This window comes from Rhincodon typus, chromosome 34, assembly GCF_021869965.1.
Source record: "Rhincodon typus isolate 14 chromosome 34, sRhiTyp1.1, whole genome shotgun sequence".
Taxonomy (NCBI): Eukaryota; Metazoa; Chordata; class Chondrichthyes; order Orectolobiformes; family Rhincodontidae; genus Rhincodon; species Rhincodon typus.
The window spans coordinates 12,666,472-12,693,499 of NC_063365.1; the positions used below are offsets into that span (position 1 = coordinate 12,666,472).

General features: G+C 36.4%; 1 protein-coding gene across 1 annotated transcript in view; it reads right to left on the bottom strand.

The window, feature by feature from the left end:
• Positions 1–476: 476 nt before the first annotated feature.
• vclb (vinculin b) overlaps positions 477–27,028 on the bottom strand; it is a 103,215-nt gene continuing 76,663 nt past the window's right edge. The window contains exons 15-22 of the mRNA XM_048616267.1: positions 25,756–25,905; positions 25,124–25,232; positions 22,810–23,112; positions 21,979–22,103; positions 18,461–18,646; positions 4,458–4,661; positions 4,031–4,135; positions 477–3,275 (exon numbers count right to left, since the gene is read on the bottom strand). Of these exons, the coding sequence (XP_048472224.1) occupies positions 3,129–3,275; positions 4,031–4,135; positions 4,458–4,661; positions 18,461–18,646; positions 21,979–22,103; positions 22,810–23,112; positions 25,124–25,232; positions 25,756–25,905 (1,329 nt within the window). The 3' untranslated portion in view covers positions 477–3,128. The remainder of the gene's footprint in view (positions 3,276–4,030; positions 4,136–4,457; positions 4,662–18,460; positions 18,647–21,978; positions 22,104–22,809; positions 23,113–25,123; positions 25,233–25,755; positions 25,906–27,028) is intronic.

The window sequence follows — 27,028 nt, forward strand, 5'->3', positions numbered from 1 at the left end:
CCTTTAAGACTCGTGTTTCTGTGGGATATGAATTCAACATCTTATTCAATTGTGACACAAAATGTTACAAAATACTTTATTTACACAATTGCAGCTAATGACAAATTTAATTCTTAAGTCATCAATCCTGGTTATAGCCAATGAACATACTCTTCTTGATTATTCATATTCTTAAATACATTCCATAATCAGGCAGAATATTACCAAAGTTAAATATTCTAGTTTTTACATTTACATTTCACTGCCGTAAACACTGGCCATAGGATTCCAGATTCGATTGTGGTCTAGTGGTTTGGAGCAAAGTTCTAGTAAATTTGTTTCATTTCAGTAATTGATAGAAAAAGTGAGCTACGCAGTATCCAACTTTTCCTTTACTAGATTACTCAAAATTGAGAAAGTTGCCACTGTAAACTGATGTTAAATCCAGCAGGAAAACCAAGTTGCCATTTCAAAGAAAACTTGTCCACCCATGCTGAGGTATTTGATACATGATTTATTACGTGGTACAATACATTAGACCATATTACAATTAGAGTTTGACCTCAATTTCACTGCCCTCCACTAAACTGAAGCTGGCAGTCTGAACATAATCCTAATTCCGAAACTAATGTTTAGAAATCCAGTATCCGATGTAAAATTACAATGTATTTAGGCTTTATAGTAAAATAGCGAATCTACAAACATGGCTTAAAAATCACAATGCTTTGATAAATTGAGTGACTTAGAAGAATAAATATTCTTTCACATAAAAATTTGATGAAGTAACAACCATTAAAATATGTACTGGAACTGAAGTGTAATTGTTTCCCTATTTGTATTAATATTATCTTCATTTAGAAAAGATGTATCAAAGATAAAGTCTACTGCTTGATTACAGCACATTCCATTTATACTTATGTTTTTTCAAGTTGAATAGTAGGGATGTGGTCATTTAATTTTCACAGCTGCCAAGTACTGGATGGACAAACAATAGTTCCAAGATTTCTTTTGACTTATCAATTTGAACTGCTGCCTCCAGCAACAGTTCAAAGGATAGTAAGGAGGAAGAACAAATGCTAGCCTTGCCAGTGACACACTTCCTCCCAAGAAAAAATTAAAAAAAACTTAACATGAATAAAGTATTGAATTTAGTAGTTACTACCAATAAGATACACTTAATTGAGGCAACAACAGTTTCTAAACTGTTAAATAAGTAATCACCAGCATTTTGTACACCAATGCTCTCCACATAGAAGTAATACACTTTTATAACTTCATTGCAATCATGATGCCTATCAAAGCCAATTAGGCAGAGATAAATAAGCATCAGTCCCTTAAGAAGTGCAGCCGTAACAGTTTCATTTTTCATCCCTTTTCATTTTCTAATTTGATTTGAAAATGTGCTGGCAAAAAAACGCCACAACTTGCATGTGCGTGAAATTTTAATTATAGATGTAACTGCCAGTTTTAATATAAATGCAGGCAAATTATTTAACAAGTCAAATGTCACAATAATAACTTAATTATCTTCCATGTTTTCTACATCTTTAACTCCATCTTAAATTTGCAACATTTTTGAAACTAGTCTACATCGGACATTTTCCAAAATGCAGTTCAAATACTGTTTTTTGACAGCAATTACTGAAAGTCATTTAAAATGGGGGGAATGAGTTCTTTTGAAGGTTTGTAACTAGTTGAATATTCTAATACTTCAACTTGTGACATGGAAATAATACACATTTTCAACAATTGTACACAAGTACCATTCTCAAATCTGTTCGTTGGAAACACTTGTTCTTTCAGATCCCTGTGGAAAGTATGCACAATGCAAAATTGAGCAACATATTGTTAAGCAATTGTATACATTTCAGATTAAAAATACACAAATTCTAACAAATACATTATTTCAAAAAAATGGCTGTTCAAAATATTGTGAACAATCAATTTCCCTCAATAATTAACATGCATTTGTTTATTTTCACAAATGAACCATTCCAAATTGAAATTTTGTAATTCATAAAATCATTCTATCCACTTAGCATGCATCCAATTATCACTTCATTAAAAAGCATAATTTCTCAATTGACAAACATTTTAAACTGTTAATCATTGCACCATTTTTGATTCAGTCCAGACTTTGAGATTACATTAATGTAGATTTAAACATGTGATGGAGTTAGTAAAAACTAATAATTCCTTCAGTACTTGATCCTAATACCTAAATATATTCAAAACAGCACCATGCTTAATCTTAGCCTGTGCACTGTACCAGAATTTCAGCAAATTAATTATGTATTCATACTGGATAATCATATGTGCACTTTTCAATTACTAGTATTCAGGATCCATCAGGCCAAATACTGATGACATAATAGACTATGTTCCATGATTGGTAGTGCACTTCTCAAACAATGCCAATCAAAGTAATTTAACATCTTAGTGTCTTTGGCTTAACAACTGAATCAATCATCAGGGACCTAACGAACAGCAAATAAACAAACTTAATAATCAACTGAGCATGTATTCTGCCATAGCACAGCTTGGCCACAGCAAGTACATCTGTGTAACTGTCATTGTGTTCAATACTATCTTCAGGGTCAAGATAGATCAGACATATGGCTCCCAGATCATTAGTGTACATAAATTGTACACCAAAATGTGTCATACCCCATTGGAAGAAAAAACCTTGAGTTAATATTAAGCTGGTTATAGATTAAAGCTACACATTTTGTCTATTGACTACAGCAGTTCTTCATATTTGTAAATAGCAGGTCTTGAACAAGCAAGAGCTTCACTGTATCTTTTCTATGTCAGATTAAATGTATGATTCATTCTGTTTAATAGGGATAAATGAGAAATAGGTGTTGAAGCAATATACCGTTCTTAATGTGAAATTTTAGGAAACCAAGTGTAAAACAAAGCTAATCATTTCATAATTCAAATTAATATTGTATACACAAAATGAATATACTGTTAACTTTCAAAGGTTTTGTTACTAGTGAAAGCTGTAGATTAGAATTGTTAACACTACAATACATTGCCATTTTGATTCCTTTTACACTCCAATTAGATGTAGAGTATTTTGTTCATCCATAGGAAATTTTCTCTTAATGCAGCAAGATGGCAAAGACTAGGAAATACTCTTCATTTTACTGGTACCATGGAGTTTTCCGAACCCAACGAAGGGTGAATCCTGCATCTGTTCTGATCTTAATTGAAGCTGCCTCTGCTTCTCGTACAGTTTCCTTAACCGATTGCATCAGGTTCTGAGCATTGTGAACCAACATTTCTGTAGCCTGAGTTTAAAAAAAAGTCAAACATGCAAATGTGTCTAACACAATATTGACAGTTCAGTTTCTGAAAATTACATACTGATCAAAATTCTACTCTAAATATGCTTGCTGTTAACTATCAAAAGATAACTACATCTATCTAATTGGTTTCATACCCATAAGCTTCATTTTATTCAATGCCATTAAAAGTCAAAAATTGCAAAAAGAATCATTAAAGTTTAAGTATTTTAAACAAATATAACTTGGATATGTTTAGTCATAAATTTACTTATTTATAACAAAATACATTTGCTTACATTTTCACACCATTTAAAAAACACAAATCCAATCAAATTGTTTTTGTGGATCATAATGAATTAGCTAAATTAGATGCTTTTTGTGATGAAAAATAATTAAAGCACACTAATTTTGTTCAAGGCATAGGCTATGATGATTTGAGCACAGTAATGCAGAATCTGTGTTCTCCATGTTGACAGAGTGATTGGGCTGGATCAAGCTATTTGCTCCCTGTTCCAAGCAACATACTTTTTAGCCTCTTATAGTATCTCAATTTTTTTGCAGGGAATGCATACTCAACAAGATAGTAAAGATCTGTATCATTATCATGACTTATGTTGGAGTCTCAAAAATTAACAACTGCTTAGATTCCAAGCTGCAACTATATAACGCAAATCTCCTTCTTATGTTTAATCTAGAAATAAATAGGCAAAGTTGGTTTGAACAAAGTCACGGTTTCAGAAATTTGATGACTGCCTCACCTGCTCAGACTCCTCTTCACTAATGTTAGTGCGTCCCAACATTGTAGCTTTCACAGTAGAAAGAATTTTAAGTTGTGTACTGATAGTTGGGATACGTTCACACACCTGTGATTGAGAAAAGAAAGCAAACATGAACAGCAAAGAAAATGTAGATAGTTACTGAATGCTTTCAGGTTTCTTTCCTGTTTGTGCTTGTGATGTGGATGACAACATTAAAATCTTATTTATTACATATCCTAATGTTACACAACAGAAAATGAGTAAGATTGGATTTTTTCTAATAGGAAAGGTTTCATTTATTCAGTCAGTCATTCATTCTCTCTATTTGAATTGTGAAGCATAATTGTGTACAAAATCATTTAGACACAGCCTCACCTACAAATTGAATTATGATCCTACAACCTCTGCCTAGTGCTTCAGTTCATACCTGTAAAAGGTTAGTCCTGATTCGCTTATCAGTACATTGTTTGGCAACTTCCTTTGCCAATCGTGTCACTTCATCAGATGCCTTAGCTATGTCTTTAGCACAATGAATGAGGGCACGTTTGTTTCCACTACCACCACGCACCAGTCGTGACATTTCTGCCATTAACAAGGCCATCCTCTTTGCAGCACCAATGATGTCATTACCCTGATGAAAGAATCCATATTAAAGATTAAACATTTGTGATATGAAAATTCAATTTTGGTATTCTTCAAAAAAATTAAATAGTCACAATTCACATTGCTGAATACGCATTGTATCACATGACTGGTTGAGGCACTTATACTGTAGCTATCTCAGTAAAACAGGATTCTACATTTCATATTGGTTTGGAAGTCATGCATTTTAATCAAATTGTAGATTATACTATATATCTGAACTTAATTTTAGCCCAGTTTCTAAAACTGCCTGCAACTCTAAGTGGAAAAACTAACAAATCTTATTACAACCCAAGCATTCAAAAGTTGTATAGGTGATAGTGCATTTTCAAGTCCATAGTTACTTTGTGTTAGTTTAAAACTGTTCCAAACAAAAGCACTTTCCAGCTTTATCTGAATGCACAAGTAGTGTGAAGCACAATAGCATCTCAACTTAAAAATTCATTTGTTACAAAAATTGCAGAGGTATGTTACAGCAGGCATGCCAAGAAATGGGAGTAGACCATTCAACCACTCAAGACCATTCCACCATTCAATGAGATCCTGATTGATCGAATCATAGTCTCAACTTCACTTTTTGTTGTCTCCATAACCCTAGACACCTGTGTAGAGCAAAGATGTGCCTAGTTCAGCCTTGACCTAACCTCAATTGCTCTCGTAGGGTAAAGAATTGCCAAAACTAAAAACTGAGATTAAATTTCTCTGAATCTCTGGCTTAAATTGGCATCTTTACTGAAAACAACCCATTTACCCTGAATGTTTCTTGTTAGTTAGCCAATCCTCTATCAGTGCTAATATATCACCCCCAACCCCACAAATTCTTACCTTGTGCAGTAACCTTACACTTCACATCTTGCTGAATACCCTTTGGAAATCACATGTGCTACATTACAGGTCTCCATTCATGTACCAGCCCATTACATCTCAAAGAACTCAAAAAAAAAAAAAAATCAGACAATTATCCTTTCATACCATGACTTTTTTTGGTTAAAAAAGCATCCTGCTATAACCTCCTGAATAATGCTTTCCAAAATGTTTCCAATAACTGACATTAGGCTAACTAGCCTCAAATGTCCTGCCTTCCGTCATCCTCTCCTTCCTCAAAGAGAGGTGTGTGGTTTTCCAGTGTTGGAAAATTTCCAGAATCTAGAAAATTTTGTTAGCTTATAACCAATTCATCTACTAGCTATGCAGCCATCTTTTTAAAGGCTGAAGGATATGGCCATTGTTTTCAGACTGCTGTATGCCTTTTGTCTCATTAGCTTAACTAGTGCTTTTTCAAAAAAAAAAACGTGATGGTGATCGTTTTAAGTTCTTCTCTCTCTTTTGCCCTGTCGTCATTTTCTACTATTATTGAGATACTTTGTTCTTGTTTTCTATGGTGAAGACTGAACTCATTTTACGTGCAACTTTGACTTCCTAATTTCCCATTATTAATTCACCAGCCTCATTTTCTAATGACTGATATGGTCTTGCTTAAATACTTCTAGAAGCACTCATTGCCTTCCTGTTAACTTTTGCATTCTAATTTCTCCCTAGTATTTTTTTCAAAAAGTCATCCTTGTAAAATTTCGTCAGAATTATGGTCTACAAGAAATTTTAACAACACTTTACACCTTCAGTTTTCATTTGATGTAATTCCTAACTGCCTTAGCTAGCCATGGATGCTTCATCCTTTTCAAGGGCTTTTTCTTTCTTAATGGAATATATTTTTGATGAGTTACATCTTCTTAAATGACTCTCATGATCTTTAGTATCTACCATCTTATCTTGTAATATATTTCCCAAGTCTACTTTAGTCAACTCTGATTTGGCAATGCTTTTCATAACTGCCTTTATTTATGCTTAAGACTCTACTTTCAGACCTACATTTCTCACCAACAAACTAAATACAAAATTCGATGATGTTATCATCATTTTGGCATGTAGCAACCATTACGAGATCATTATCACTCTCACTTGAATTTAACAGATGTAAAACAGCATGTTGTGTGTTTGATTCTATATTCTGTACGGTGAGAAATAAATGGCACCTTTTAAACACACAAATCCAAAACTACCTAAAAAAATTTCACCAGAAAGCAGTGGAACTCCCTTAACAGCTCTGCAGATTTATCTAGTGATCAGCTGAGCCATAAAGACAGTACAATTGCAGATTTGATTCGCAGTCTAATGTTGATAGTGCATCTTTTTGATGGTTGTGCTACAGTTAGCCTCAATTATCTAGACTCAAAGAAAAATAATATAATGGCCAGTCTGCATTTCTAAAGATTATCAGTGAATCCTGCAGAAGATTATTGTGCATCAATATTAATCATCTGCATTTCTCATGGGTTCTCTAATCTCAGCTCCAGACTCAGTTTTAAGGTTTGCAGATTGAGGTGAGCATTTGGCTAGGAATCTAGGGTGTAATCTCATCCCAGCAAAGGAGCCAATGGGCTAGAAATGGACGCACCAAAAATAGGTCGTTTGTCAACAGTGCCCTGTGTTGTCGAGACCAAGATGGACCTTGTTTGCATTTAACCAGCAAAATCTGAATGTGAGTAGAATGTTGTGTGCAAGCTCACTTTATTGGCCAATCATACTTGAGCTGGTTGTAATCTGGGAAAAGACATTAGCTGAGGATTTTGGGGGGGCGGGGGGGGGGGGGGTTTGCAGTGGTAAATGGTTTGGACAATATGACAATAGGTTGGAGTGACATCTCGAATAGCAGTGTTGTGGAGACAGAAACAAGATGATATCTTTCTCCTCATATTTACAGGTTTGAGGTAGTGAAATAAAGCCTTTCACTTCTTCATGGCCTTTAACAGCCCTTCTGTTAGCCCAGAAAAAAATCAATGCAATACTGATAAGACTTTTCTCTCAGCCTCCTCTCCTCCAATATTGACCCTGAAATGTGTAAAAATCCTCTCATTAAAAGATTGGGAGAAGGTGGTGATATAGTGGTTATGTCATTAGACAAATAATACAGAACCTAAGGTATTGGGGCTCAACATATCAATACCTAAAATTGCTTCCAACCACATTATTTTGTGCCCAAAAATCAGACATGCTGCATAGTAATTCCAATTCAGAAATTTTCAGGTTTGTTGCTTAACAACGAATCTCACAAAAACCATTATATCATCATGGCCTAATAACCAAACATATCATATATTTTAAGCAAAGGCCTTTATATGCTTGACACTAGACACTGGACACTTAACTATTGCACCCTTAGATTAGAGATGGGCAGAGACAAACACGTAACAAAGTCTACTGCTGCAAGAGCTCATCATTTATATCAGCAATGCAGTATATCAAAGCTGGAATGTTTAGGTCTTGCATGACTCAACTGCCACTAGGTAAGATCAACAAGTTATCAGGGAAATTTGAAATGTATATTATGTAAGGAACAGTTTCAAGCACTGAACACTTTCAGAATACAACAGTTCAGAGTATGAGCATAATCAATAAAAGTCCATTTTCTCATTGTGTTCAAGGTAAATCATTTTTTAAGAGTGCCATAATTTAACAAGGTTTTCAAACTGGAAATTATGATCATAAAAAAAAAAATCAAACGATGGTGGTCCAGTCTGATCAGAAGTAAGTAGTCGGATTATCACGGGACAGACAGGGTGAGGAGTCCAGAGGTTAAGAGCTTCTCAGGTCTTTGGGCAGTATTTGAGATGAGGAAATCAGCAAAGAGTTGGGTGGATGGCAGTGAGTTAGTTGGAGGGTAAGTCAATGAGGGTGATGGGGAGGAAAGAACTATGGAACTACGCAAAGTCTCTGACTCTACCTCAGTCAGTGATTTCATGGAGGGTGTTGGGCAACAGGGAACTGCTCGTCAGAAGTTTAAACTGACCCAGGCCATTCTAATATAAGTCCTTACTTCATCCTAAGCTCCCAATGATCAAGAGATCATAAGATTTGGCCCTGTATATTAGAAAGTCGTCAGAAATTATATCACTTAAAATGTTAGAGGAGTTTCACTTGCTGGCTCTCAAAAAACTTCATTTTTATTCATCTTTCCTTAAGCTTCCTTCAAAGCCCAATCTATTTTTGTTAAAATATTTCTACACCTACCTTTTGAAGCTAGGTATTTCAGTAAAACATCCCTAACAAACTGTCTACTTTACGTAAAAGATTCTAACTGGCTATTTGAATATTAAATTTTACCAAGATTTCTTTAATTATTATCATTGGCTATGCTGAATAGGCACTGCATTGTTCAATGTTTCAGAAAGAGTGATTCTAAAATAATTCTGGAGAGTACCCTAGTTAAATCATTCTTCTCAGTAAACAAATCAATCACAAAGTAAACTTTTCATGAAAAGCAGTGTTGTTAAAGGCAGCATTGTGACAGCTAAGGCATTTTGTTAAAAAAAAAAATTGTGAACTCTGAAATAAAAGTTGGAAAACTAAAGTTCACATGATCCTTAAGACACAGCAACAGAGTCACTAGAACCAAATGAGGTTTGATACTCTTCCATTTAGGGAAATATTTTGACATTTAATGATTAGAGTGACAGTTCCACTGCAATGTCATTTTATAGGTTTTGTTTGTTGAGATATAATAAATCAGCTTTGACTTCAAAGCGAAAGGCCAAATCCTTGAACTTAAATTCATTCATATGAATGTTTCAACAAGTCAGCAACCTGTTACCAATGTCCGAAGTTATTCGAATCTTCAAAAAACATTGACACATTTTAAAGCAAATAGTTTGCAGTGAAACAAGTTAATTGAAAACAACATCAAGCATTTTATTGTGCATACACAAGAACTACAACAGAACTAATTATACTATCGTAGCTATGAAAGTTAAGCGAGAGTTTTTAACTCTAACACAATCATGCAAGTGTCATTAATTCATATTAGATTAAGAAAGAGAAGAACTTCAGTCAATAGCATCAACAATTTTCTTGTTAGTTAAGCTGCAATCTAGAAAGGAAGAATGTCTGTTATTAGCTATTTTTAAAAGACTAAAAACTTTTAGATTATACAGTTCTGCAGTTGCAGAATATACACGTTTATATTGCATTATCCTGAGTTTTGTAATTAAATTTAAAACACCCATTTGCATTTATCTAGCACAGTAACGCAGCACATCAACCTAAGCTGCTCATATTTAAATTTAAGACCGGAGTTACATTATTCTTAAAGCTCAAAGTTCAAAATTCCCAAATTAATCTACAGAAGTTTTGTTGTGCACTGAAAATTAATTTATGTTTTGTCTATTGTATAGATATACATGATGATACTCTGAAAGGTGGCGAAGCCCGACAGAGCGCCACTACATTTTGGTCACTCTGTTCCCTGACTGTCAAACAACCAATGATCTGGGAGGGGATCAGAACTTCATATGTGGAGATTTAACCATCAGACTGAAAACATCACAAATTTTAATTTGTTTTCCCCTCAGCTGGGCAACTAAAGGTGATTTCGAAAGGGCGGCTGTTTTCTCTGAACAATGCAGAATCTCTCTAGTCATGACACAAGGATTCTGAAACCTTTCCTCTATTCAGTTTTGGAGGGAGGCTCAAGGATAGAAATCAAACATTCCTCTGAAGCATGTTGTTGTTCTCCAACCTTTTGGTAAGGCAAACTATTAGGAAAGCAATTGAAATTAAAGCACAACTCTTCATATCTGTAAGTACAACTACAGAAGTCCCCTATTCTAGAAGCTGTCATTGGTTTCAGAATTTTGATGTTATAGTTTTACACAATCCGTGCTGGCATTCCCAACATTGTTGCATCTGACAGAGTGCCAATTATCTCACTGTTATGAGACCCTTATATAAATGGAAGGCGAGTGCATTTATCCAGTCGAGATGATTTTGGTGGTAATCAAACTCCCTTTTACAATTCTTCCTAATCCCAGACAACAACTACTGGGCCACAGGTAAGCATTCATCATGGTTCAAGTGTGATGGAATATCAGTTATAATCATGTAATCTAAACTACAGTGAAGGCCAATTAAGATAATTTTACTTCATGTCTGCTTCACCTGAAATTTCTTTTTAAAATATGAAGATTTTCAACAGCTTATGAGCCAAATAGACAATTAGAATGAAACAGAACTTGATTAAGGCCTAAATAATTCAATTTCTACCCTGTAAAAGCCTTAATATTAATAATGATAAACAGTTGAAGTCAAGAAATTACAGATAAATTTGATATTCATTGGCTATGTATATGGTGCTAGATCTTTCACCAAAGCAAAACCTAGCCTAAGCTATTACTAAAGAAGTTTATTGTCTTCTACAGACAGTCTTCCTTTAACAGTACTGCCTTTTTACATATGTATCCATCTTAGCAATAGCCCTTAGGAGAAAACAGTGCAGACAAAGTAACAATGAAAATATATTTACGATCTGGAAGTCATTCAGAAACCGTCATCTATGGCTTCACAGGTGATGGAGATTATGCAGTGATCAACTTCAACAATCAGAATTCTGGGTACTCAGTTTGTAAAACAGCAAATGCCTCCAAATACATCAAAGTCAACTCATAATTGAATGCTGAAGTTGATGAGGAACTTGTGAAGCCAATCTCAGTACTTCAAGAATGCAGGCAAACATTTTACTGCAGGCTCACAAAACCCAACCAGAATCTCTAATGATGCAAGTGGGTCAATATTTTGAATGACTGGATGCACATGAACCAACTGCCAGTGGGAAAAACTGAGGAGTACCTTACTAGACCATTTTCTTGCTTCTCGGTGCAAAGACTGAGCTGCAGCCAGAATTGGCTGGTTAACTGGCTGATTTGGAGGCATTAAAAGTAGCTCAGGTTCGTACTCATCTTCATTGTCAGAGGGAAGAGTCAACTCAACATCATCGTCATCATCATCATCATACACATCTACATCAGCCTTAATTGTTTCACTTGCCTCATCAGTCACATCAGGCTTTAATGGTAGCGAGTGTAGAGGGGAGGATGGAAAGACAGTGAGAGAGTTAGTAAGTGAGACAAAAGGGAAGAGACAGAGAATATAAATGGAGCTCTTTTAGTCATTAGGTATCTTCTTATTCTGTAGGGAAGGAAAGAACAAATTGTCTATAGAAAGATTGGGAAGGGAAATTAGATGGTCATTTTTAGCTTGTAACTTAATGCCAACTATTCGAAACAGATGATCCAAACTCAAGGCAAAGGAAAGAGAAGGGCTTCGTTTTTATTCCCTATGGAATAAAAAAAATGAATATCTTTGCTGCACATTTCCTAGTTCAGCTTTTGACCCTTTACACAATTAAACTGCAGAGCAAAGGAAAAAAAAATATTCCAGGATCTGAAACAGGATCAGTGGTATCATGCATGAAGCTATAGATGAATGCAAACACACGTTCCAGCAATTAATTTTGTACAAAAAAAATACCTTGGGGAGGTGATGGCCTAGTGGTATTATTGCTGGACTGTTAATCCAGAGACCCAGATAACATTCTGGGGACCTGGGTTCAATTTCCTGCCATGGCAGATGGAGGAATTTGAATTCAATAAATATCTGGAATTAAGCATCTAATGACGACCATGAACCCATTGCCAATTGTTGTAAAAACCCATCTGGTTCACTAATGTCCTTTAGGGAAGGAAATTGCCATCCATACCCGGTCTTGGCCTACATGTGACTCCAGACCCACAGCAATGTGGTTAACTCTGAACTGCCCTCTGGGCAATTAGGGATGGGCATTAAATGCTGAACTAACCAGCAATGCCCTCATCCCATGAATGAATTTTTAAAAAATTTGGACAATAAGGGAGTATCAAGCATGAAATCATAGATTACATGCTTAAGAGAAAAGGGAGCAAAGACACACAGGTAAGGAAGTGTAGGAATTGCCAAATCACTGTTTTAACAACAAAGACACACAGATAACATATAGGACAGTAAAAGTTTAATCAAATAGTGGCGAATTTGAAGATCAAGACAAGGGTAAAAAGTTTTCATAGACTGGTGAAAAGCAACTTTTGATTCAGTACAATTGAACAGCAAATAACAGAACGCTTGCTAAATAGGGTTTTAGCTTGACACCTTAGCCTCTCAAACTACAGACCCTGCTCCTGTCACTAAGTAACACGAAGGGGGCAAGTGTTTAAAGTTTCAGGACCAAGCAATCCGACTCCATACTCATACTCTTAACTTTCATAGAACCTACATCAGACCGTCAACAAGGCTTCCACAAAAACAGGTGGGAGCCTAATAAAACAGAAATCATGCCCTGTTGACAGTAGTGCCACGATTCCAACTTCAATGTACATTAGCGGTGGCTTTGCTGTGGAATCTCTATGGGCCAGGAAGAGAGGGAACGTTCATATGAAGCTTTGCAAGGTCTTCAGACCACCCTAATTTCAATTAGTCAACCTTCCCTCCTGCCTCACCCTCACCTTCTTACAACTGCCAGGATCAACCCTCCCAATCCCATTACTAAATTCCTACACTTACCCTAATATTGCAGCTAATTATTTCCACCTGACAACCAGAGATTTTACATGGCCAGATATAAAATTAGGTCAGGTTTAGATCAAAAACCAACAGGAACTCTGTCCCAGGCTTATCAGATTCATCTACAAACACACTCAACATACTCTCCATTTCCCCATTAATATTTGGGACCCACAGGAGCAGTCTGATTAAAACAGTGATTTATTTTTCTCATTAATAGTTGTCCAAACAGTTTAGCAGAGAGTTTTATTAAACAAAGGTTTTAATCACCCAAGAGTACTGAACATTCGGAACTTGAAAGGGTGAGGCATGTCCAGGAGCATGAAAAGAACAACAGGGATTAAGGACATCTCTAATCTAAATAATTTGCAATGAATTCTCTTAAGCCATCAGAGGCCAGATTTGAAGAAAAAGACTTCCAAAAAAAAAGTACTTTAAATGTTACACCTCTAAACTGTATCATATCATTTCTCTCAATGCAATGAAAAAGTTTTTCAAACGTTTGCCTTCCATGCGTCATAAATGATGGACATGCCAAACAAAAAGTATCTCCAGTCAATCTTTCAACTTCATCTCAGAGTCAAGCGAAGTGTGAAATTGTCACAAAATGATTTTAAAATTGATTGCAGGTTGGATAGGCAGCTGTGGTCACACTAATCTAACACTCAGTTCCTTGATGGAGAGTAAGCCTCAAGGCAAACCTAACTTTGTATCAAAGTGCCTCCTTTAGCATATTTCAAACAGTTAGAAATAATTAGGACAGTAATTGACTTAGACATCCAAAAGAACCAAAGTGGTGTTTCAGCACAAAGGAAATTGCCATTTCTAAGCCCTTCAACAACTGAAGTAGATGATGTTTTACAGTTCATGAGAAAACTCATATTAGGCACAAGTTGCCAGAAGATTAACCCTAAGACTGGACACAAGAGCCAATATCCACACATCCAAAGCTAAGCAATACCATTGTCGGGTTGCAAAGAAGCGAGATCATCTAAGTCTATCCCTAACTGATAAAACCATTATTCAATTGAGTCAGATTTATGCCCATATTTTGAACAAGGTGTCAACAGCCAAAGCATTCACTGCATTGACATTTTCTAATCAACCTCTTTAGAGATGTTATTAGACACCTCTGGTGCAAATGGGACTTGAACCCAGGCCTCTTGGTCCAAAACTATGGACACTACCACCATGCCATCAAGCCCTTCGCATTCACTTCATGTCATGAGTTGTTTGTTCTCCATGCTCCTTAGAAGGAATCATTTAGGATTTGCTGCCCATCTTGCAAAGCTTTAAATGGTTAATTTCATTATCAGACAGGCATGTCAAATAGCTGCTCAACTCCAGGACTCTACTGAATTGCCCAAGGATGGAAGATTGGAGCAGGAAGACTATTAGAAAGATCTGATGAAAACATTTTCACAACTTGCAAAAATAATCAAAATTGGATACTGGGACAAGGTGAGGATACTGTATCAAATTAGAACTCAGATTCATGAAACTGCTTCAGAGTAGAGCACCTGCTAATTTTAATAAACCTTAACTGATTTTGCATTTGTTTTGAATATTAATTACACATTCATAAGAAGATCTGGATAAATAGCATATTCTTCAGCTATTCTACTGTTCATCCCTACTTTAAATGTACAGACTAATTATCAGGTGAGTAAAATTTGTCACATTTTCCTTCTTATTCATTCACGTGAATTTTGTTGACTGGGCAAGTATTTATTGCCCATTCCCAGCTGCCCTTGAGAAGTTACTGGGTGAACCACTTTCTTGAACTGCCACAGTCCATTTGGTTTAGGTAACCCAAAGTGCAATTAGGGATAGACAATGAAAGTATTGTCCATCTCTGTATTGGTAATTTTTATATTTGAGAAATGATTAATGTTAGTTTCGTGCAAAGCTATTTATAATACATTTTGTAGTGCAAGTGCAATTTTCACTAAACTATTTTAATATTTAAACTAATACCCAGAAGTTCAGAGTCTCAATTTCCGGATCAATATAGTCTCCCTGTGGTTTATATACATTAAATTATTTCTCATCTTATTTTTTGGCTGGAGAGGATTGTGCACAAAATTTCTCCCCACCCCAACAACTCCGAGCAAAATGACAGAAACGTAAAGATAACCTACCTGGCAGGGTGATATTCTTTCTTTGAAAAAAGGCACCTTTCATACAAAGATCAGTTAGAAAGAACAAAAGTATTCTTATTTTCAGGGAGGAGACACATGCATGCCACACACTTCTTGTTATTTATGGCATTAATCTGTCATTACCCTCCCAATCTACTTCCACATTATAAAACAGACCTTCTCAACTCAAAATTAAAACTTTTCCCACAAAATCCTTTCCTCGACCCAAAGAAAATAGCTGGGAGTGAACACAAGTAACAGGTAGACAGAAAAGGTATGAAGAGTGATTCTATTGTTCAAATTACTTTTTCTTGCATTTATTACCAGTCACCTCCTCACATAATAGGGGTTGACAATGTACTACACCCAAAATTACATTAGGTGAGATGTCTGTGCAGGAGCAGACACAAGGTCCAATCTGCCAAATTAAAGCACCTCACATTCTTGATTGAAATCGCATTTTATGAAGGTTCATGAATTATTCTACCTTTGCAAATGCCATCACTTCAGGTTGCATCAAGGAAAGGTGAGGATTGCTTGTGCATAGAACCTTATGTAAACTCAATTTCAAAATGCTTCAGGGGAAATTTGATATTTCTAATTATCCCTTCCAAATGTAAGAAAGTATGGCTGCGACTATATATGCAGCAGGACTCCACATGAAGGAACAAATTAAATAACAAATAATCCATTTTCTAGTGATAGTGCTTGATGGATAAAATGTTCAATCAGGAGAAGAGCTCCAGTTCTTTGAATAACTCATTAGGTATTTTAAATCTGAATGACAGCATTTCCGACAGTGCAGCAATCCGTCATTACTAGATTGTTTTGTCCTTCCCGAGTGTGTCCGTGTGTCTTTGAAACAGAATTTGAAAACTTACTAATTCACAAGTGCAACTACTAAGCCACAGCTAACATCTAAAAATGCAATGAACACATCCCGAAACTCAAACTGAACAATGATGAAAACTGGGAAAACATTTGATAAGGAAGATAATTAAAAGGACACAAGGAAAAAAGGAAGTAGACGGAAACTTCCACTGGCAGATACAGAATGGTGAACATTTTCTCCTGGGACACAGCTTCTATGATTAAACTTCATTTCATTCTGCAATTAAATCTTGGGTCTTACAAAGGAAGTATTTACAAGAACTTCCAAAAATCAAGTTCTTGTAGACTGAGGTCTGCTGTACATCTACATGTGGAAATAATACCTACAATTCAACTTGGGAGTATCTATTTTAGTGAATAAAGAGACAACGATATGCAAAAGGAATTGGTTGACATTTAAGGACAGCATAAATGCCATGCAGATGAGCATTCAACTGATACTAATACCAGCATAGCAGTTTTCCACAACAAGAACATGAATACACAGGTCAAAACATTGTAGGAAAGATAAATTCAATTATAAACAGAATTCAACTATGTGGATAATTAAGAATGGAGAGAAGCTTCAATTTCCATGTTCTATTGGTAAAATGAAGTGTGTTTCACAAGAGAAACAGGGACATGTGATAAACATTTCTTTGCTACCAAATGCTTAAATTGTTTTTCAAACAGAGATAGCAAGTGTTAGACATTATACCTCATTAGAATTCCAGTGAAAAACTCTTACTATAATTAGAGCACAATATCCTAGAAGCCATTTAAAACAACCAGTGAGCAGAACCACTCAAGAAATTAAGATGTTACGACACGCAGATTATCAAATTGCAGCTGGTTGAATCCAGTTGGGAAAATAAGGATCGTGTGACGTTGATCCATATGGTGGAATTGGAGAAGCACGATTATCAACAGCTACTCCGTGGTTCAGTACAACTGTAAGGTAAGGTATTCCTTCAAATATAGAAAAGGAGTGAAATTCAAATGTTTGCAGAACCATTATGAATCCAGGCTCCAGCCCAACTTGTTGACAATGCGTGGAAATATTATAATTAGATGACTTCCAAATGACAAACGTCCACAGATGCCCACCATGAAACTCAGAAAATGACTGAAATATTTTTAGATGGAACAAAGGTTCATACAGGTGGGCTGCAGGGAGAATTAGCAATTGATCTGCTTAGTTAAGTGCTGAGCAAAGACAATTCTTTGTGGTCCACAGTCTTATTTTACAGATCATTGAACTATTATATCATTCGTCCAAATAAATGCCCTAAATCAGGAAAATGAGCTCAAGCCAATTATATCATTATATTATCAAAATATCTTGAACTTAATTTACCACTTAGTTTTTCTCTGATTGACTGCTGCTAAATACTACCAAAACACTTTGCTCAGCTTGTTATTGCATTTCTACATGATAATCAGCTGTGTCATTCTAGTTTCCAAGGTGAACAATTCAAGCAAAATTCAAACAAGTTGCTTTCATTTTTAATGTCATGGCCTCACCAAGTTAAAAGAAAGCATTCCAAAAAAACTGCAGTTTTGAGATTATAAGAAATATGGATGTATATTTTAGTCTTGCTGAGATCATGCATTGTCTAAAAGGATCACTCAAAATTTGTTTCATAGTCTTCAATGGAGCCCATTGTTTTCACTCATTTCATACAGAAAGAGTTAGTAGGAACTGCAGATGCTGGAGAATCTGAGATAACAAGGTGTAGAGCTGGATGAACACAGCAGGCCAAGCAGCATCAGAGCAGCAGGAAGGCTGACGTTTCGGGCCTAGACCCTTCTTCAGAAAAAATGGAAGGAGCGGGGTCTAGGCCCAAAACCTCAGCCTTCTTGCTCCTCTGATGCTGCTTGGCCTGCTGTATTCATCCAGCTCTACACCTTGTTATCTCATACAGAAAGAACTTGTTTTAGAAATTGCAGCTCATAGCTTTCAGTTAACGAGTTTATATTATTATTCAAAGTATGCATCGAGAGCTGTAATTTCAGGGTTCAGTGACGTTTTTGAAATTTTCGACAAATGGCAAACCATAACATCTCAAATCTTCCACAAGTTACAAATTCAATTCTGTTCAAAGAAGAATCTGGTGACATTAAACCCAGGAGAATGATAAAATCAGCATGAGTTTTTCATAAGAAAGAATTATGGAAACACTTCTTTCGAGTTACATCATTGGTTGAAGTGACTTCAGATTCAAACAGATAGCAATTGAAAATGAAAATTAGGATACATATAAACAGGAAATAAAAAGAATGTTTGAACTCTCAAAACATGAAACAAAACTTTGTTTATCCCTCGGACATCATCAAGTCAGTTAACTTTTACCTTGCTAGACCACTTTCTGGCTTCATCGTGCAACTGCCTGGCAGACTCCATCATAGGCTGATTGACCACTTCTCCAGCTTTCATTTCAGGGAATTCTTCATCTTTTTCCTCAGGGGGAGGTGGTCTTGGTGGAGGAACCTGACCCTCCGGAAGTGGTGGTTTGGGAGGAGCAGGTTCATCATTCAACTGTAAACAAAGCAATGAAATCATCATATTTGAAAGGATTTCCAGAAAGTAAACATTTAGTATACTGCTTCTACTCTTCAATTACATAAAACACAAGACAAGGGATACTTCAGAAATGTATAAGATAATTAGACATCTTGTGCTGAAATTTCACAATTTGTCCTGTAAGAACCATGTCAATTTATTTTTGTGCCTTTAAAGACTCAAGAATTCAAAGAGAAAGAACAAGGAGAAAGATTTACTCGGTTGCATAATTTTGTCATAAGAAAAATCAATACATATTGTGAATTCTGTTTTTTGCAACCATGGTTTCTTGCAAAGGATCAAGAGCCCAGACTAATTCTAAATTAACTGCATAGGTTGAACTCCAAACAAGTTAGAGACACAGAAAAAGACAAGAAAAGCGTGTGATTATTGTCGTTCCAAGCAGCTATGTGTTCTCTATAGTTTAAAAAAAAATCTCAGTTTAAACTTGAAGGAAACCAGTTAACCTTCCTGCAGCAGTTCTGTGAGCTGTGACGTCTAAATCAATAAATCAGAGACAGTTTCCAAGTGAATTAGTCACTTGTTAGGGACCGGACCAAACCTCCTCAGAACATATCAAGGAGATAGCCTAGATCTAACTTTTATCTTATTTAAAGCAAAGTATAAGGCACAGAGTTCCAGATGTGATTTGATTGGCCAAACTACTAGGTTTTAAGCAAAACATACTTCATTCTTACACCACAATTAAAATACTAAGAAAAATTGGTGTAACTTTAACTCTCAGAATACTTAACAAAACACTATTATTTAACGGAGAAACAGTAAATAACTATTATTTAACTACTACCCATCAACTGTTCCAATATAGCAGCATCCCATAAACACACCCTTAGCAATGGCAAATTCTGATTTCTCTCACTCGCTGCCATCTCCACCCACGAGAAAAGAAAATAACCAAAGAATCAATCTAATAGCAGAGACAGATGTTTCTAGCAGCTTCAACTCCAAAACCCAATACATAAACTAAAGTCCGGGTCAAAGAGAGCCTGGCTCCACCCACTCATGCTTCTTTGAAAATTAGACAAAAGAAAACTATTTACTCTGCTTTCCATGGAGCAGGCAACACGCCACCACTTTGGCAACACTCCTCTTCAATAAAAAAACATGACAAACAAATCCCACTTAAAAGGCAGATATCGTCACACTCTGTACTTCTTACGAACCAGTGAAAGCTTCCAGAGAAAGACAACCTGAATACAAAGGACCTGATTGGTGGGAGGATCATCTGGACATAGGAATCGGGAAGCAATGACCACTGAACCAAGTTTCCAGTTTTCCTCTGCCAATAAGCTATTTTGTCTGTTTGCAAGGGGGTTTTAAAAGGGAATTAGCATTTTAGCTAGTGTTTAATGTCAATAGTTTATACCTGTATACTTGTAGCACAGGTTTATTAACTCCAAATAAATAATAATTCTTATATATTACAGAAACCTGATCAATGTTGGCTATCAACTTTGACCTCAAAGTCAGATAAATTGCAGTACCACATTTACCCTTAAAAAAAATTATCTGGTACAACTCCATGAATATCAGGGCCCAATTTACGATGTGCTACCACAGTGGGTCATAACAGTCCCTACTTTATATCTTTAGTTGATCAGATGTGTGCATATTTATTGTTACACTCTCAAGACATGTTATTCCAATGCAATGAAAATCTAAACAAGCCATTAAATAATCCTCAATTAGCTAACCAACACATTTTATCCCAGTCAGATCTTATTATAGATCTTAAATTATCAACATTTTTAGCAAAAGGAAGCATTTTAGTTAAGTACAAAGAATTTCACAATGCGCATCGCTCCTTTCCCCTCACTAATCACAATGTACAAGGGAGAATTTGTTCAACTAAATTGCGAAAAACCCAAGTTTTTAAATTCATTTCTTTCTTACTTGGATTGAACAATACAATAATGAAATGAAGTACTAGGAAACAATGAAAGATGTAACCTAATCATTTCAGAAGACAAAACCTTATCAGTTGAGGATATTAAATAGACAGAATAGTGCAATATTTCCCATATCAACCCAAGTCATTAAAAATGTATGACACCTTGTTAGTTACAACAGGTGATTCAATAAAATGATTATTACAAAAGGATGAATGTGCATACGTCCAGATTCATCAGAAATCTATATTTCTAATTGCTATTCAGCAGGACTCAGAAGTAAAGGTTAAATTTCATAAGATGGTATGTTCAAACTAATCAGTTTTGAGTAAGGGTCACTCGATTCAAAATATTGACTGATTTCTCTCCATAGATGCTGCCAGACCTGCTGAGCTTTTCCAGCAATTTCTGTTTTTGTTTCTGATCTACACCATCCACAGTTGTTTGTTTTTATTCACTGTAGACCACTTCCTCGAGGTCCAAGCTAGGCTAATTTTCCCAATCCCTTTCTCCCACATGGACTGGGTCTCCAAACTGAGTATAAGCTCCTATCCAAATTTTGCCCAATGAACAATATATGAATTAAACAAAGGAATATCCATAAACCTCTCAACTCATCTCCATCACAAATGTGGAATATTTTGAATGATTCACACAGAAATATAAAATTGTCTTAACTCCAAAACCTTTACAATTTCAGAATCCACAAGAACAACGTGCACTTTTTTTCCAGAGGGTTGGGAGTGAGGTCACAGCTCTCACTCCAGAGTCTATGGGTCCACCAAGCCTTCGTTTACAAAGATGACTTTAGTTTCTTTGATCTGGGAACTACAATCTACATCTTTTGTTGAAATAACTGCAAACCTCCTTTGCCTACCAAAGGTTCACAGATGTGTCAGCCATTGCGTAGTTTTCTCTCTTCACTCAAACTTTACAAAATAAACAAACAGAGTACCCTTTGAAACTGTAAATGCCTCAGATCTATTTAAAGTGGACTTACTTCAGAGTTGTTTAGCAGTTTCTCCAATCAATATTTCAATTTATCTTACATTTAGCACTAATTCCTAAAACTAGAAGTTATATTTCTGAAACAAGTAATAAAGTTAGGTCTTTGGATCAAAATCTTTTGTATACGTTAATCACCTAACTTGGCTCACATGTATCATTAACATGTTCATCTGAAACAAAAAAAGCAGTAAAATTTTCCTTACAGCAAGTATTTTATTTAAGAATTCTGCTAATAAATAAGCCTTTACGTTCTGAATATTATTTTCCCAGATTCGCATCCTGATGACATGGCTTTCTTTGTACACCATCAGAAGCAACAGAATTTATTTAACCAAGTAAAGCCAAAGATCAAAAATTTACAGTCTATGTTAATATCAAATGTAGACCTACATGAAGTTGATCTAGATCAGGTGGAGGAGGAGGAAATTCTGGTTCCTGAGGCTGGAAGGCTTCTCTAACTTTGGCTACAGCACCTAAAATTCGATATCCTGAATCCAAGAAACTTTTCTGCAAACCTACAGGTAAGAATCACAGGATTATTGACCAAAATAAACTGATCAAAAATGTCTTAAATGAACACACACTTCTGGTTTTAAAGCCTACACTAGCCCAACGAGGGTCATTAAGATTTAAAATCAGAAAAGCATACCCCATCGAGAAAAACCAGTGACAATTTTGTTTATGTACAAAGCTGCCCTAAGGGGAGATAAATAAAAATCAAAACTAATTAACTTCAATTTTTACAAATCATACCTTTTCTGCTCAGTCATTTTTATTGAATTCAGAAGCAGACGCTTTTATTTCTAGAAAATAGCAAGTTCGATAATACATCAGTCTGGAAAGCAAAAGCACTTGTGCAGACTTATACGTAGATCAATGAAATTTTAGAAACTGGACAGAATTGAGATTAAGTGATTGCAAAACGTTCAATTGTGATGAAAACGGTACAGGAACTCAACAAAATCATATCAAGTTGTCATGGAAGTTTGAGCACCTGAGGTCAAACAAATTTTATCTTAAGCACCTCAACTTCAAGTCTTTAGCTGAAGACCCTTAATGTACTGCAATCGTTCTTATAGTCTTAACTACAGTGAATAACATCCACTTTGAAGTCAGAATGAACTGTTTCTAATGCAACAGGTAAAAACAAGAGAAGTCAAAATCATTTGCAACAATACAGTGAAAGTACAAAATTAGCAATAAAACCTCAGTGGATCTTACCAGGATCTGAAATGTTCCCAGCGACAGCTTTAGCATCCATTACCATAGGAGAGATAGTTTTACTTAGATCATCAGATGCTGCTTTGACTGATTCACGGAATTTTGGGTCTTCTGAATTTTCGACTTCCTTCTTTGCGACCAGTAGAATTCGGTTTGCACGACGGGCAATGCTTGTTGCTCCAGCAACCAGCATTTGGGGTTGTACATTGGCCATGGCTACCTTGCACTTGTCTATGTCTTTCTTGATGGCTTCTTCAGAGGCATCCAAGAGAGATCTGGTATCAATCGCTTCATCCACCAAACCTATGAAATACATGACACATTAATACTCAGCATTATCAGAATTAAATTGATCAAATATAATCCTGATATTCAAGTTGTGACTGAAACTCAGCTCATTTAATACAAAAGCTTGCAGTTTGGAATAGCTGGAAATTTTGGGTGACATGCTGACACGAACCATGAAACAAAAACAAGAATGCAGCTGCACATTACTGACCATTTAGAAATATATTCTCAAAATAGCACATTTAAAGATTTGTACAATTATTTAACTTTTGTTTAAAAACAAACAAACACTCAGTCACATAGGGACAGAAATTTGATTTTATCTGAGAAGTGCTGCTTGAAAAGGACTTGTTTTGAATTTAATCACTGGACGCTTCCTAAACACGGAGTTAACACCATGGAGGGAAGGTACAGATTAAATTGATATTTACGAAGCATACTAGGTATCTGCTTGTTCAACACTGCTAATTCATCTTAACAGTTCGTCGTGGTCAACATTGTATGTTCAAATCAGACACAATTCTTTAATTCAGAGAGATGAAGCAAGCTGTAATAAATGATCCTCAACAGAAAAGTCATCACACAAACATATGGCAGCATTTTTACTGTAAAATGGATAACAAAAGGTTGGACAGCGTTCATGTGCTTCCTGGGTAGGAAACCTAAGAGAGAAGAGAGAAACTGGATTCATTTTAAAACAGAGAAAATAGCTTTCAAGTCATGGAAAAAAGTGTGATTTACGCAACATGGTTTTTTTTCCCCCCCTGTAAATTAGGTACAGAAATAAAAACATTTGAAGCAATTTTTGAACAGAGGTGAGGATGTTATGCTTCAGTTATACAGGACATGGATGACACAGCTTGAATACAGTGTCCAGTTCTCATCTCTATCATTTAAGCAAGGATGGCAATGCATTGGAGGTGTTTCAGAGATGGTTTACCACATTGATACCTGAAATGAGTAGGCTGTCTTATTGAGATATAATTGGACGACTGGGCTTGTTTTCACTGGAGTTCAGAATACTAAGAGGTGAAGTTTATAGGATCCTTACAGTTGGGATTAGGTGGACATGGAAAAAATGTTCACTCTTGTGGGAAAGAAACTGGAATTAGGGGACACCATTTCTAAGTAAGGGGTCACTTTTTCAGGACTGATGAGGAGGAAGTATTTTTCTTCCACAGGATTGTGAGACTTTGGAATTCTCCACCTCAGAATATGCAGAAGGTAGGGCCATTGAGCAATTTTAAAAAGGTGGAGGTAGATTGATTCTTGTTAGGCAAGGGAATCAAAAGTTAATGAGAATAGATGGGAATGTGGAATTTGGGAAAAGAAAAATGATCAGCCAAGATCTTACTGAATGGCAGAGCAGACTTAACGGGCTTGGGGCCTACCTCTCCTCCAAATTCGTATGTTTATATACAAAAACAGAAGTTGCTGGAAAAGCTCAGCAGGTCTGGCAGCAACTATGAAGAAAAAAATCAGAGTTAACATTTTGGTTCCAGTGACTCTTCCTCAGAACGGTCACCACGTTTTTGTTCCTGATTTACAGCATCCACAGTTCTTTCAGTTTTCATATGTTTATATGTATGTTACAGTGAAGATGAATGAAATAGTTCACCCAATTCACAAGGATACCCATACTGAAAAAGGGATTATCAGTTAGAGGCTGCATTACAAGCACAGTGGTGCAGATTCTGTGATCAGCTATTCGTTCAAGTGCTGCTCCCTGTTGAGAACACAGGATCAACAAACCCAAACTTACATTCAAAGTGCTGGGTCAGTTACATTTAAGCATCTCATGATAGAAGCATCTTAACAGTACAAAGATGGTTGATTAGACTAAAAATTCTTGCCATTTGCTAATATATTGTCTTGTGAATGAAGGCTTCAAGCTCAAAACAAGGTTGGTTTGTGGAGCTTCTTCTTAGGATAGCCAACAATACGAGGAAGCAGGGAAAACTCAATGACCTTTTGCAGTTTCAATCAGACAAACAGCACGATTTGCAAATTTAATGCTTCTGCTCACCGGTCATTTTCTCAACATTATCAATCCACTGGTTCTTCATGGTTTCAAAATGTTCATTGGCTGCCTGGTTACCAGGATTTCTCAACAAGATGCGAGCAGCTGAAACCACCTGTACAAATAATTCAGCAATAGTCAAACTGAGCATTGAGTTTCGGGGGTTTGACATTTCTGCAGCACTCCCTTTTACTCTACCAGTACTATAAATATAGATTCAGAACTGTGTGGCTGACCGTTTAGATGTTTGCGAGAAGGGGGCCATTTGGACAATCAAGGCCTTGCCAGTCGAAGATCTGACTACACTAATCCCACCTTTCCATTCTTGTCCCATAGCCCTGTAGGCTATGTCAAAACAACTGAATACCCAAATACTGCTTAAGTTTTGTAGTCTGACTCAACAACCTTTTGAGTGTATTTCATGCTCCCAACACTCCCTTGCAGGATGAAAATAAAACTTTAAAGTGGAAAAGCCATTTTAAAGTAAGTCAATTAATGCAATCTGCAGCTAATTGAAATAGCATGATCCATTTTCTGTTCATTCCACTAGATAGTGAACGCCAAGCTGAAAACGAGGGGAAACGTTGTTACAAATCACAACGTTGACAGTACTGATTGTGTATTTAACAAATACCTACCTGTGGTGTTAACTCCCGGGAAGATTTCACAGCTGTCTGTATACCTTCCACTGTGCTTTTATTTGCAGCCCCAACAGCAGCAGCTTTCTCTGCTGTGGCACCAAGCTTGGCAGCATGGTTCTCAAAATAAGCTGCTCTTTCTTCAAACACCTGCCAATACAGCATTTTTTAATTTTTATATATTTAATGCAAAATAATTAAAAGCAAATTTTTCTTTCCATCATTAGTTTGGCAAACAAAAAAAAAACAACTTACAGGTCTTGCTAGTATATACTTACCAATATACTTACGCTTGTAAGCCAATATATTTTATTGAACACTCATTCACCAATATCACAGGAGAATTCAGTCATCAATCCATAATAAAATGCTTGAGATAAAAAGACACTTTATCCTGTATTTATGGTCCGATTTGATTATACTAAGCTAAATTACTCAAAGTTTTGAAACGCAGTCAAAAGCCATGTCTATATTGATGTGAAACAACCATACAAAAGGGTGCAATATAGGGGAAGACAATAGGGAGGTAGTCATCCCACCTTGAAAGAATCACTCCAGTTCCACTTAGCACTTTCGAAAAGCAACCAGTCATGATTGGCTACTTAGCAGTGTAGTGCACTGGGATGTAAGCTCATATCTCACCATTTCACAATGTCATGAATCAATGTTCCAATGTGTTGCCTATTAGCAAATAAAATCATTTGCAACAGCCCTTGTTTGCATGTTCTTTTTGAAGTTAAACAACTGGTGATAGTAAATAGTAAACTAGTAAGGTTCTCTGATTAGTGTGGAGCTGGAAGAACACAGCAGGCCAGGCAGCATCAGAGGAGCAGGAAAGCTGATGTTTCGGGTTGGGACCCTTCAGAAATGGGGGAAGGGGAAGGGAGCTCTGAAATTAATAGAGAGAAGAGGAGTGGGGCTGGGGAAGGTAGGTGAGATGGTGATAGGTGAGTGCAGGTCAGCAGTGGTGGGGATTGGTCAGTGAGGTGGGAGGAGCGGATAGGTGGGAGAGAAGATGGACAGGTTGTGTCAGGTCTAGGAGGCGGGGATGAGAGGAAGGGTTGGTCATGAGATGAGGCTGGGGGTGGGGAGATTTTGAAACTAGTAAAGTCTACATTCAGACCATTGGGTTGTAGGCTCCCAAGGCGAAATGAGGTGCTGCTCCTCCAGTTTCCGGGTGGCATCATTGTGACACTGGAGGCAGCCCAGGATGGATGTGTTGTCCAGGGAGTGGGAGGGGGGAGTTGAAATGGTTTGCGACTGGAAGGTGCTG